Here is a 15,153-nt window from a genome sequence, read left to right as displayed (position 1 = left end):
TACCTAATACAGCTGTTAACAAATTGAAACGTATTGTAAAGTGCTACCCATATATAATTTCAAATCATGCATCGAATATGTTGGGACTGAATCTTGCACGACACTGGATTTGTCATCCAGTCTGTTTCCAGTCAACTGGAAAATGTACAAATTCCACACTAAAGAGAACAGACCTTCCCAAATGCAAATGCCCGCTGGTTCAATTGACATCCTCTACACTGCACTTGAAGGGTAGTTAGGAGATTGCTGCTGAATAGTTATTTTCTAATCAGAGTATACCCAACTAGTTTCCATCAAAGCGTGCTAAAAAAATAATCGGTTCCAGAAGAGGTGCTCTTGAGCTGCTTTATGCGTACAGCTGCGAGTCTGGATTCAATCCCACGCTCAATAAAGGCACCTGAGCTGTGTGGCCAGCCAAAACAAAGCTTTTACACTCAACTGCAACAATGGAGGCTAAAGCGATGCCCTCCTCACAGCTGTGTGCCTCTCTGCCAGCAAAGACAGCACAGACAGACAAAGGTGCAGCTCCACCACACTGTCTGCCACGATGTGTGTGTCTCACACACTGTTTATCACACTCCAAAAACACTGCCAAAACCAGGACAGGCGCAGGAGAGAAGCGACAGTGATTGGAGGGGGTGTTTTTACCTTCTTATCCCATCCCTTGTGCATTAATGGGTCTTTAAAGGGGGCCACGCAATAAGTTTCCCTTGCTATTTTGAAGTAAACTAGTTCAATCTAGTATGTAGATGTGTACTAAATTAAATATTCACAATGCAATCCTCTCTTCCCAGTCCATCCAGACTGTTTACTGTAAATTAACTGTAAAACCAACTTTATGGCATCACAACCACGTATGCATGTCAATATGGTCTCCTTTTACATTCTTAATTTACATTTTTGGTCTTATTATGAATGGTTTATCAGTGCATGTTGCTTTAATGAAAAAAGTCTGTTTTTGTTTGTTTTCATCAAAATATAATCCCATACTCTTTGAGAGTATTTTCAACCTTTCCAACCACCTGCCATATTGAGCCGTTCACAATCCAATCAATTCCCAATGCATTATTTTAAATCCTTGCCATTTTTTTCCCACCCAATATTCTTTCACTCAGAAATGGAAGTAGCCTAACATTAGCTGCAATAATTAAAATCAGGCTAAACCCATAAGTGAAAATCCAAGAGTATAAAAAAAGGTCCAGAGAAATTATCCTAAAACATTTGTCAGTTTGTTATCTAATGCAATGCAATGAAATTTAGGCAATTTTAAGAGCGACTCAAGTGCCTTTGCACCATTATATTCTATAACTAAGTTTTCTGATTATGAGATTCAGAGAAGATAATTATGTAAATCACTTATGTAGTAAAGAGGAAAACAAACTAAATGAGAACAGAAGGATTTCATTTTATTAGGCGTATCTGTAGAGTTTGGTGAAGTATAACCAATCCACCAGAATCAAGTCAATGGTGAAATCTCTCATGGACTCACCTAGAATCAATATCACAAGCGCTTTCATCCTGGTTCAACCATCTTTCTGACAGTAACAACAGTGTTCCAGTCATCTGGGGTCAAGGCTTACGACAACCGCTTGAATGATACCTTTTGTCCCGAGCGCTTGCCTGAATGGAACTGTATAATTGAATTTCATTATCAATTCATTAATTCACTAGAGCTCTGGCTTTGCCTGAGAGCCACTGCTAAAGCTTGGGCTTTAACCCTCTGGGGCCCGCCGTATCGCCGGCGATACGAACTCGGTTTTTTTACGATAAGTGCAAAAGACATTAAAAGTACTCTGTTGATTTTGGTCACACAAATAAGTGTTATACATCAATTGAAACTGTTAAGTGTCTACTTTTTTTTGAGTACACTCACGATTACAACAAAACTTTGTGGTTTTGGAAAAAAAAAGAAAACCAACAGGATGCGCTCTCTGTCTTCTCCGTCTCCGCGATATGTTTATAGTAACGCGTCACTAAAATGAAGTGTAACTCAGCGAATACTCAACACAGAAACATGAGAGTTATATCTATAGAAAGCCTAAAGTGTCTGCTTTCAAACAAAGTAAGTGGTATCGAAAACAAATGTTCTGTGATAAAGTAATCAGTATGAAACCGACACGATGTTCAGTCTGTCCAGTCTAACTCATTATTTCTAATGAGATCCCGCCCCCTCGTGTTCACATGTAAATAACCACGTGACGCGCGCGCGCTTGGAGACGCCCAACAACAAACAATCACGAGACTCTGTTGCTGCTCGTTTCTGGAAGGAGACGCGCTGAGTAAAGGCTGGATTCACCTCAGAATAAGTGCAAGAGTTCATACAGAAGATCGATCTGAGTAAGTAATGCTTTTTTGCATTAGTTAGCGTGTTATTGTGACAAACTTGAACGCGTTTAGTTGGGGTTTTCCCAACCGACAACATGATGAATGCTACGCATCTAAGAATGTTTAGAAGAATATTTAATGTTCACAAATAGATTTAATAGCGTGCTAAACAATAACAATTAGTTTCTCCCATCAGTGACTTTTATTTGATCTGACCTGACAGGTCAGTGCTATAAAACGCTCCGTTCCCTTACTTTATAGAACAATAGAAAGAGAAAAGAAAAAGTAAGTGAAACTCTAATGCTGTTGTGTAGTCAAGAGTAGTAGACCAAAACTGACTTTCGTGGTTTTATTGTACGCAATTCATCAGTGTATGCTATTCTAAAAATGACATGAATATGCATCAAGAGCTTATAAAGAGCAACACTGACTATAATAAATGTTCCTGGTCTCATTATACACGATTCATCAGTATATGTTATTCTAGCAAATAAACTTAAATAAAATGAAATAATCTAATCAAAATCTAGTACATAAAATTAGGTCCTGCTGTACATTACATCAACTGCATAACATCCAGACACACACATTCAGCCTGAGGATGCATTATGCCTATACCCTGCATTGCTTTTACAATCAAGGTCAGTGACTAAGGCCTAAATGATTCTGCTTTCGATTTCTTGGCAATTTGTTCTTGCAATCCACAGGAAAGCAGCCTTCAGCATCCTTCATTGGCATGTTTCATTTAACAAGACACTAACAACCCAAGCTGCATCGCCTCCAGGTTATATTTTGTTACCTTGCGGCCTAGTTTCGTTAAAGTTTGTGAAATTTAAGACATCTGTTTAGATGCTTCCTTCCAACTTTTCCACTGCAGCAGGATCACTCTCACTTCTTGTCCATAAAGGACTGTTTGTAGCTGACATATGTTCATTTAGCACTGCATCCCAGATGTCAAATGAATGAACATACTCTTTATGCATTCATATGTCATCTCTTGCCTGAGAATTTCACTTTTATTATAAATACACATCAGCTCTGTTCCAAATCCTGCTGTCTGCTGCCTACTCAAGCAGATGTCCAACTCAATTGGAAGCTTATAAATGTATGATTAGCAGTGCACAACACGTGCACAGGACACTAAACTAGAGTTTGGTATTAGCATGTTGCTAATTTAACATTTAATTGATATTATTAATTTAATTGTTATTAGTATTCCAAGCATAGCATGCACAAATAATTTTGTAGTCTTAATATGAGACATCATGATACTTTAACTCATCAAATTAATTAAACCTAGATTCAACTCCAAGTCAGTTTCATATAATTTAAGTTGAACTGTATTGTGCAGCCAATTTGAAAAAAATCTAATTAATACTTTAATTCAGCAATAAAAATTAATCAAAGTGGCAGTAAAGACATTTATAATGTTACAAAATATTTGTGTTATAAAATAAATACTTTTCTTTTGAACTTTCCATTAATCAAAGAATCATGGGGAAAAAAGTATCACAGTTTCCACAAAAATATGAAGTAGCACAACTGTTTTCAACATTGATAATAATAAGAACAATAATAATTTAAAAGAAATCATTATATTAGAATGATTTCTGAAGGATCATTAGACACTGAAAATTGGAGTACTGATGCTGAAAATTCATAAATAATTCATAAAATAAATACATTTTAATAGATATTCAAATATAAAACAGTTTTTAAATTGTAATAATATTTCACAATATTACAGATTTTTCTGCCCTTTTGATCAAATAGATACAGCCTTGGTTTAGAGACCTTTAAAAAAAAAAAAAAAAAAAAAAAACAATCTGATTCATTCCAAACGTTTGACCGGTAATGTGCATGTATGAATATGTATATATATATATATATATATATATAATTTGAAAATGCTGTCCAGGTAATAAGCTTGCTAGGTAGTTCTTGGAACAGAGCTGTTTTGTTGCCTGAAATCCCTAGAATCACATTCAGACTGAATATTCATAGCAAATGTCCTTGAAAAAGAGATGCACAACCACACCGATACAAACACACGCATTAATCTCTAAGTCTCAGCTCTGTGTTTGTATAATACAACCATTGAGTAAAGGTTGGGTTGCCCGGGACAGTTGCGGTAGAAAAGGTGAAGCACCGCTGCTTGGGCCAGAAACACCGGGAAGCCGTCCAGAACTCAAGGACGAAGCCTTCGCCATTTGGAGCAAAAGGAGCTGACCCAACAGAGAGCTCTGGGAGGGTCCTGTTCTGCTAAAGAGGACATTTGTAGTTTCAGGGAAGCTGTTGTTCATTTTAATACGCTGAAACAATGCTGCCAAAGCCCACTGGCTTTTTACAGTAGCTCTGCTTCTGGAGAAACGCCAAAACACGGTCACAATGATTAAGCAGGGAGTTTACAGCGGCGTTACATGCAAATCGCTCATTAATACATCTGCACTGACAGATAGGAAGTTGTAGAATCAAACTATTTTCTCATCCCCAGATTTTTTTGATCTGATCGAAGAGTTATCATAGTGGAAGCTTCTAGTTAGTCATTTATGAAACTTACATCATTACCAAAAGTGTCAATGGAATATCACAGCATTTCTGCAAAGAAACTGCACACGAAAATTCAAATTATGTCATCATTTGGTCATTCTGATGTCGTATTAATTCTGTATGAGTGTCTTTCTTTCTTTAGTGGAACATGAAAGGAGATCGCAAAACATAGTGACCAGGGGCTATAAAGCTCCCCATTTCTGCTAAACTACAACTGAAATATAAACCACCAATTTACAAAAGACATGAAAACTCATATTTCTAAATACTGACTGTGCCAAGCATCCGTTTCAAAATGAAAGAAGTGCGTTCATTTGTTATTCTCTGTCCATCGCTGTGAGTGTAGAAGACAGTCCGGTCCACAATCACACTATATTATCAGCCCGACGTTATTCTATACCTCTTCTGTTCTGCGGATCTGTGCGTATGAGCAATGCCACTGACCGCGGTCACAGGAGGTCACAGGTTATCACCGTTCGATAAAAATTGCTTTCTGACAGCCATAGCTTTATGCTTCTGATCTCGCTCTTTGACACTTCCAATTTTCCGAGATAGAATCACCGTCCTTCTCGCTGTAAATATGGCCAGCCTGACTGCTCACAACATCAAGGGGCTTCAGTAATGGCCCACTGCCTGGACTTCCTGTGGTTCTGCCTTGTCAACAAAAAGCTGTCAGGGACTCATCTAACTCAAGCAGGAGAGCAACTGTACGATTAAAGAGAGAGATGGAGAGTCAGGCAGACTATAAAACCTTGTAGTTGAAGATATATTCCCATAGTACAAGGATGCAACCAAATATTAAAGATTGAGGGGGAACCAACTTGCATCCCAATTATATAGAATCTCAAACTTTAGATATAATGTGCTAAAATGATCTGAATTTAGTCAGATTTAGGAAAAAGGAAGTATTTGTGTGCCTGTCACTGTGTATAGATCTTATTTTAAACTATAGGTGGGAAGTTCACTGTGATGCTTCATAAAGCCTAATTTGCAATAGACAGTGTTAATATAAATAGGTTTATAGTGCATTTCACATATTTTCTGATGTTTAGCACGCCACGCACCAAGTTAGAGCATCCTAGCATTATATAGAATACATAATGCTGTAAATTAAATGATATGCTTTTGCTTTTGGGTTCATAGCAACAGGGAAAACATGTTTCACATAAGGTCATACACACATATTATCCACTATCACTGTGTTACACATTAGCAGTAAGGGTTACTTGATGAAATGCAGGGTTCAGTTCTACATTTACTGAAAAATATGTGTAATTGTCAAAAGATAGAAAAACACAACATGAGGAGCAACAAAGGGGCAAAGGACATGATGGATGCTAACACCAGAAAGACCATAAAGCAAATGAATCAACACGGTAACAATACACAAGCAGAAAAGCACAGCACCTTGTTTACAATGCAGATTAAACCACTAAAATGAAATATTACCTTTTACTGGTGCGAAAGCAAAGACAATCACCATAGCACTTCCAAACAAATCGCTAAGCCTCTTAGTCAAACACTTGTAAATTCTAACCATTTGTGAATTTCATTAATTCACCTTAATAAGTATTTAATCTGACCTTGTTTTACGGGACATACTTCCTGTTATTACTTCCTGTGCAAAGCTGAAATCAAACCAGCTTTATTATGTTTAAAGCTGTTGAAATGCATCCCTTGGGCTTGCTCATTACTTACAATGAGAATATAACTGCCAGGCGGATTTACCTACAATCCACTGAATCAACAAAACAGAACAAAATGATGGCTGTCCTGTAAGTTAGACTCCCTATAGATCTCACACTTGTTCTAACACTTCCGGCAATGTGATGGAGGTAATACTCAAGATGACCTTTACTGAAAGCCATGCATAATTAGACTCATGAACATTGAATTTATTTCTTCCAGGAAGATTGCCTTTGCTTTTGCTGTTCTACAGCCTGAATAGAAATGTAATTTGTAATGTATGTGTACTTTGACTCCCCTGAGTAGCCGCTTTGTGGCAAAAGGCTTTACACTTATTTTCTCAAGCTCCTCTATGTCTGGACCTGGGCCTTGTCATATTTCATGGGGAGAACCTATGCCACTGCATAAATTATGGGATGCAATGACCATGTGGGGGAATTATTTACAAAGATAAGCAATGTGTATCTTTAATTACGTCCTGAATTGACGATTTGTCTGACAAAGTGCATGATTAAGGGAAATCTCTCCAACCCCTCAATAAGCCGGTCACTGCTACCTTGAATACAAAATGAGGCAAATATTTATCTTGGAACCAGACCAATATATTAGCTCTCACATTTCATCAATGTCTTTTTTCGGTCTCTTTCCTTTAAACAAGCAGGCCACCGCAATTTATTTGACTCAACAACCATTTGCCTGGGGTGTTGCATGTTGATAATAATGCAAAAACACACAGAGGATAGGAAAGGAGCAATGCACAGAGACTTGACCCAGTATTTGAAGCTACACAAATTTTTTTGTAGCCAATCAGTAGTGTATTTTAAAAGCAGTACTCAATGTTTTGCTAAAAGCCAGCAGAGAGTAAAAAATCCCCAAACCGGTGTTGCTGTTTGATATATAACAAGGTGTTTTTGGCTCGAGGATGTTTTATCTTACAATACCTGAGGTAAAAGGAGGAAACAAAACCTTGATTACAAGCCTGAGAACATATGACTCAAGTTGCCATGCACTGACCCATGTTTCCTACCCATTACAGCAGCTAGCAGCGGAAAAGGGGGGGAGACAACACAATTTTTTCGCCTCACATCGACTGGTCATTTACCTCTTGTTCCCCGCAGTGGTAATGGATTTTAGGAGGGCGACGGATCATACCTCACATTCTCGGGAGCCGGAGATGGTGTAGGTACAGGGTCCTGTCCCATTGACCAGTACGTCCATGGTCTCAGAGTTTGTGGGTTTGTAGTCCACATAATATTCCTGAAGCGGGGAGCTGAGGGTTCGCTCTGTCTCCCTCGCCTTTTTCCGGCGTTTTCTCACCATTGAATGCTGCTGCAGTTGCTTCATGCTGCTGGGATAACGCTTCCAGGAGACGTAAATGACTAGCAAGATCATGGTCACGGATAGGAAAAGGGCGACGCTGCCGGCAATTATCTTGTGGAAGGAAACATGCTCAAAGTCCTGCTCAGGGATGGGTGGGGACACAACCGTCGGGGAAGGCGCAACAGCGTTGTTGCGTGTTATTTTCTCATTCACCCTGAACATGGTGGGCAAGGGGAAACGTCCAGGTTTGGATGGGGAGCTTACGGTGGAGGAGATCAGCTGGTAAGGAGTTGGGGTCATCTTACAGATTCCATGTGTGTCAACAGCCTCAATGACTTTCTCACCCTGAACCTCCTTTGGTCCAGCACAAATCATGGTGGTCTCCTTGTTCCCCTTGAAGTTCCTCAGCCAAGCTACAAGGGGGCATAAGCTGGGGCTGCATTCCCAAATGTTACCAGCAAGACTGATGGTAGTAAGAGACATCCAAGCTGATATGGCCTCTTGAGACACGTTGCTTAGCTTATTGGAGTCCAGATTAAGAGTCTGCAAGTTAGGGAGACACTGGAAGATGCTTGAATCCAACACCTGCAGGTCATTTCCAGAAAGATCCAGCTTTTGCAAAGAGGTCCAGGTCCATGTAATTCCCTGGGTTATTGACTTTACCCGATTCCACTGCAGATACAAAGCGCGGAGGTTGTTCAGCCTTGGGAAATGAGAAAAATTTATCTTTGAGAATTGGTTGTGCTCCAAGTGTAACTCAGTCAGTTTGAGAAGTCCCGCAAATGCGTTACGGGTAAGACTCCGCAGTCGATTGTAGCCCAAATCAAGGAACTCTAGGTTTCGACAATCCTGGAACACTCGCATGGGCACCGTCTTGAGGGAATTCGATCTGATGTGGAGACTCAACAGTTTGCGCAAGCCCTGGAACTGATTCGGCTGCAGAACTTGAAGTTTGTTGTAGGAAAGGTCCAGATTGCGTAGGTTGGGAATTGAATGGAACGTGCTGTTTTCCAAATGTGTGATCTTGTTGGAGCTGAGGATCAATTCCTTCAGTCTTCGAACACCCTGAAAGGCTTGTTTGTCCACTGCATTAATGTAGTTGTGGTCCAGGTACAGCCAGACCAACTGGCCGAGGCTGGCAAATTGGCCAGCCCTGAGGTTCACCAAGCTGTTGTACCGCAGTGAGAGGCCCTGGCATCCCACGGAAACATTTTTTGGCACATCACGGAAGGCATTTGACTCGCAATACACTATTTTGCCATCACAGCGGCAGCTTCGGGGGCACGGTTTCTCTCGGACTCTGCCTTGAGAAGCCAAGAGCCAGGCCTGCACGAGCAGGGGGATCATCAGCCAACGGGATCTCACCAGGGATCCTGCATTAAACACAAAGAGAAAGAAGGGATAAGCCATGATTCGGTCAATGCTGAATGCTAGTCTTTTGCATTTAGTCAAAAACTGATGATAACTTACTTACAAGGATTAGTACATACTTAATTAGTCCCGCTGCACAGTTTGCACAAAGTAGGTTATCAAATTACATAGCCAATATTTACTGAATAAAATCCTGAATGTAGGAGGAAAGTAAGAACTTATTTGTGTTGCTTCAAATCAGAATTTTATTTACTTTCTCTTCATTTCCCATTAATGTGATTACTATATGCAAATTGTTGTTCTAGACTAGACTTTGGCATTCTTAAAGTATGCCGATGTCAATTGACTTTCCTAGTTCATGTACTTTAATTAAAAATGAAAGCAAATATACACCTTTACCTTGAAGCAACCAAAATAACTCAATAGGCAAGTGTAACTTTATTCAAATAAGGGAGTAAAAACATCCCCCTTAAGGTTTCTTAATAACCATAATTACACACTGGCTCCAATAAACTGTCTCTGTGGCAGAGAAACCAGACTAGTTTACTTAGAAGAATACTTTTCTCTACATGCTTATGGTTCACAGTATGAAATCAAAAGATACTATAAAAAAAAAAGAACTTGGAAATTTTTCGGATAAAGAAGACTACAGTACCAAGCAAGATAAGATACAGATGAAAAATAGAGACACAAGTATCACAACAATACGGAAGAGAGAGAGAGAATTGAGTGATGTCCAGATGTCCTTGTGATTGTTTTGCTTTCTAAATGAAAAAGAGTGGAATCAAATATCTGTTGCTACAAAATACAAACTCTGATCAATTGTGCTTGGTTCATGAGCGAATCATTCTTTTGAGTCTGATGAATCGATTAATCCACTTCACAACTGAATGATCTGAATAATTCGGGATTCAAATGATTAGTTCACAAATTGGACTGGTTCTCAAGCTCAACTAACTGACTCAATGAGCCGGTCGCAGAGGTTAACAGCTCACTGGAGAAGATGATAATTAGTGAATAATGATGTAAATCTAGGTCTTTTTATTACACAAAGTTATCAATTGGCTTCAGAAGACTTGGAATATAGTGCATGAGTCAGACTACTTTTGTGATACGTTTTTATGGTGCTTTTGTGTTCTTTATAAAGCTTGAAAGCTTCAGCCCCATTCACTGTAATTGCATGGAAAACAGCAACCAGCAGAGTGTTTCTCCTTTTGTATTCCCTTTAAAAAATATGGGTTTCATACTGTAAATAAACTACAAAAAGATGACTAAATTACTATTTTAAGAAAAAAAAAAAGGAAAATATTTTGAATCAATGAAAACATCTTTGCCAATCAATCAAGTACAGTGAATATTTCCATTTCCTCTTTGGCTGGCTCAGTGTCTCTTTGTGCTTTGTTATCTGATTGAGCTTTTTCCTCAGTTTGGGCAGAGATGAGGTTTTTTTTTTGCTTTTCTCTCGAGCTAAGGGTGTGCCAAAATTGATAACAGTCCTTTGTCTGCTGGAGCAAAAACAGGAAATTATTGGTTTATCTTGAGTGGCCAGCACAAAGGTTTACCATCTGAACCTTTAATCATATTACAACTATTGAGTAAATATAAAAGTAATTGTATAAATGTACAATGGTGAGCAGCAATGCGTTTGAATCATTCAACCCAACCACTGTTTACCAGCCTCCAGATCTAGATCTAATCGAAACATTTTGTGTAGGTCAATTGAATGAAACGGGCTAATCTAATAGTCTTGAAGACAGAGAGTAGGCCGATGGTTCAATGTGGCATTGCAAATTTCCTTTGAATTAATTTAAAATAATGAGAGAAAAACACAGTCCCTAATCTTCCTGTGAAGAGTCTGAAGTAAATGTGTTACAGTGCAAAGTAGCCAAAGTTTATGGTTATAAAACTTAAGGTCTGTTTCCCAGTGAATGTACTTGAAAGTAAAAGTTTTCCTAGTAAAAGTCCATGTTACCGCTGCTTGTAAATCCAAAGTATGAGAATATAGTGCTTCATACAGTACAATATAGCCTGTTTTGAGCACTGAGGCTTATAAAACTTTACACTTGGACACGATAAGTAGCTTTTCTAGACCCATTTCACATTGTAAGGCAATGATGGTTATTTGCTCATATGAAAAATAAAAATACATTAGAACAATTATCTTAACTAGATTTGTATATGTTCTAAAGAAACTGAGGTGTTTGTCACTGAAAATAAATAAATTAAATAAAATAAAAACAGTGCTAGGTACTAACAAATCGTAGTCCATACATTACAACAAAAAGTATTTTAACACAATTAAAATACCATGTGAATAATATGTAATCATGTAATCAATAAAAACGTAACTGTAGTTTGATTAAGAGTATTGTAAAATGTAATATAATCTAATTACAAGCAGTGTTGGGGAAAGTTACTTTTAAAAGTAATGCATTACAATACTGCATTACTCCCTTAGAAAAATAACTAATTGCATTACTTAGTTACCTTTTACAGAAAGTAATGCGTTACGTTACTTTTGTGTTATTTTTTCCCCATCTGGCCTGGGATGGTTTGTAATTGTAATTAAATACATAAAGGATATTTGTGTTATTCAGCATATTTTATTATTGCAGGTTTTTGATCATTTTGAGGAATATTCAATCTGTTTCTGTGCAAGTGAGATGTGTAAATGCATGTTCACGTTTAGTCTAGAACTACAGTTTACACTGTGCACACAATGCCTCTGCACTTTCTCCTAATTTCTCCTAACATGAGGACAGGAGAGCTATCTGTCAATACAAGAGAAAACAAAGTATCTGGCGTTGCTTATTTGAAAAAAAAAAAGTAACAGATTTTTTCTTGTAAATTAAAAAGTAATGCATTACTTTACTAGTTATTTGAAAAAGTAATCTGATTACATAACTTGTGTAATGAGCTACCCCAAACACTGATTACAAGAATTTAATTTTTGGAATCTGATTACGTAATCCAGATTACATGTAATCGTTTACTACCCAGCACTGTGAAAAACTCACCACCTAAATACTGTAGGTGGTTGCCAGGCCATTTCTATGTGGTTCTGACATGTGAAAAATCCCACAGACCACCCAGAACACCCTTTTTAGACTAATGTAAAGCATTCTAGCCCTTAAAATTGTCCACACGTCACTTGGGAAGGCCAGACCAGCCTAATTAGAAAAAGAGAGACGGGTAAATCAATTTTGTCTCTGCAATATTACCAGCTACACAGAACACCTTGGGCAAGATCACACGAAGTTATGCAAAGGTACACAAGGACACAAGGAGCAACTGTACAACCCAATATAGTTCGCATGCAAATTCTCAAAGTTTTAATTAACTCTCACAGCGTAGCGGCTGGAGTCACCCTCATGAGTCACGCTTTAAGCACAAAAAGAGCCAACCCAAAAACCTCCATTTAATTTGTCTTTCTCCGCATATATGCATGATAACATAAGTGCACCTTGCCCTCCCCCACCTTCCTACATCCAATTCATCACGATAAAGGAACGGCAGCCAAGATGCAGTCAAATAGTGCGTGTAAACCAGCCCTTGATCTTAAAACTCATTCATCATGCCACCAACATTAAAACACGTCCACATCCAGGTCTCAGAACCGCAGTTTCTACAAAGCCTTTCTTGTGGTAAAAGCAATCTCTCCGACTCGATGCTAGATACCCATGGGAAAGAAAAATCTAAATGAGATCCCTTTAATATCGCAATTGTTTTTCCTACACAGCAAAGGGTTGGAATGGTGAGCAAAGAGACACTTTTAGTGTCTCTGGCTGAGAAAAAGCCTCAGTAATCTCACGTATGTCTCTTTTATGTCTCAACATCTTAAGATATAAAAGATGTCTGTGATCAAAAGTCAAACACAAGCATTTCCAGGGAAATTCTCCCAAGGTCAAATGATCTGAGCTTCTATCCACATCCATTTTATAGCTTGATATCCTTACAGTATGACAAGTGTTAACTCATTTATGTCAGTTTTTATTTCCAATAATCAATTTTAAGAGAAAGCAATGAAAAAACAAAATGGACTTTTAATTGACTTCTGATGGTAGACTTTTGCTGAGATCTCATCTGAAAGTCTAGAGGAAACACATGAGAGGTGTTACACTCTGGCATTATGGTTCCATGAAAAACCGTCAGTAGAACCATTACATTGGACAAAGACATTCTTTCTAGAGGAAAAAGGTTCTTTAGATTAATAAAATGTTCTTCACACTAAAAAAAGTAATGGTACTTTTGAGTGCTGCTCACTGAGAGATTTTTTAGGGAACCCAAAATGGCTCTTCACTCTTAGAAATAAAGGTTCAAAAAGTGGGGTTTTGCAGCAAAGCCAAAGAATAATTATTTTTGGCTCCCCAAAGAACATTTGAGTGAACAGTTCTTAAAAAAACATTATATGCTCAGTGTGAAGAACATTTTTTTTAATCTTTTTCCACTAAAGAACCTTTTGTCTAATGGAAATGGTAAAGGGTCTTCATGGAACCATTGATGCCAATAAAGAACCTTTATTTTTAGTAGTGCAATCTCTGGAGACACATATGAGATCATCATGAGCATTCATCAAAAGTCTTCAGTTGCTTTCCAATTCATGCCATTGCTGTCTAAGTGAAACAAGTGAGATACAACAGCGATCTCGTTTTGACCAACCTTGCATTACAGATACAAACATAAAACTAAAGATTCTTTATTGGCATCAATGGTTCCAGGAAGAACCTTTAACATCCATGGAATCTTTCCATTCCACAAAAGGTTCTTTACAGTGGAAAAAGGTTCTTTTGATTATTAAAATGTTCTTCAAACAAAAAACTAAATTATTCTTTGGGGAACCAAAAATGGTTATTTTAAGGCATCGCTGCCAAAACACCTTATTGTTAATGATGTAGTGAAAAAAAAAAAAACTATTATATATATATATATATATATATATATTATTAAAATGTTCTTTACACTAACAACAAAATAGTTATTTTGAGAACTGTTTACCGAAACGTTCTTTGTGGAACACAAAATGTTGTTTGTTGAGCAATTTCTGAGCAACACAATTTTCCTCTTGGTCGATGGATTGATTTTTATGTCTTGATTATGTACTTCCTCGTGCAATTTCTTTCACTGCATAGCGCATACAATAAACTACAAGCATAATTTAAAGCACATACAGCATCACCAGAGCCCTGCGAAAAATCTCCCTGTAGCGGTGGCCAACGTTTTCAGCGCTAATCCCATCTGTGATTTGTTTCTGTGTGAGCAGGAAAAGCATAATCCCAAAACAGCAGTGCTAATCTCACACAAAGATAATCTGACACAAAATTGAACAGCTCTGAAGTAATCCCATCACATGCAAAGAGGAGCCCACATGCAACAGTCACAAAAGAGATTTCACATCTACAGTTTTTTTTTTTCTATATTCCTCCTATCAAACTTAATGATATTTCCATTACCCACATTTTAATTTCCCCTGACGGAACAGGTCATAACCGAGAATCTGTCTTCACAGTTTAAGCAATCAAACCCGAGAAACAGATATGGCTACTTCCTGTGTCCATTTCTCACTGGCTGACATATTTTCCATCTCTCTACCCAGTTATCCGTTTTGACACCCTCTCCACTCTATTACCTGGAAAAGCTCTTAGACGTTTAATAAGGGACACTTGATGTGTCCAGATGTCTTTCGGTGGGATACGGTAACGCGAGACAGGTAGCAAGAACGAGAGGGGGGGGGGGGGGGGTTGAAGAATTAGCTTCGGATCTTATCCTTTCTGTAGCGCTGTAATATCGCACTGAGGTACTTAACAGGAATATGACAGTAAGTAGTTGTTCTTCATGCTGTGCTATTATCATATAGCTTTACAGCTTGTTTGAGCGTGCCAGCGTGGGACAATGGTATCATCG

At 38.1% G+C, this 15,153-nt stretch overlaps 1 protein-coding gene across 1 annotated transcript in view; it reads right to left on the bottom strand.

The window, feature by feature from the left end:
- The window catches only part of LOC306849133 (leucine-rich repeat transmembrane neuronal protein 4-like), a gene marked incomplete at both ends in the record, with an annotated part of 123,543 nt that extends 114,252 nt beyond the window's left edge, over positions 1 to 9,291 (bottom strand). The window contains one exon of the mRNA XM_079383976.1: positions 7,714 to 9,291. Within this exon, the coding sequence (XP_079240102.1) occupies positions 7,714 to 9,291 (1,578 nt within the window). The remainder of the gene's footprint in view (positions 1 to 7,713) is intronic.
- Between the last annotated feature and the right edge of the window lie 5,862 nt (positions 9,292 to 15,153).

The sequence above is a fragment of the Barbus barbus genome, assembly GCF_936440315.1.
Source record: "Barbus barbus genome assembly, chromosome: 29".
In the NCBI taxonomy this organism is placed as follows: Eukaryota; Metazoa; Chordata; class Actinopteri; order Cypriniformes; family Cyprinidae; genus Barbus; species Barbus barbus.
Note: the sequence above shows the minus strand (reverse complement) of the source record. Positions and strands in the feature narration are given on the sequence as shown.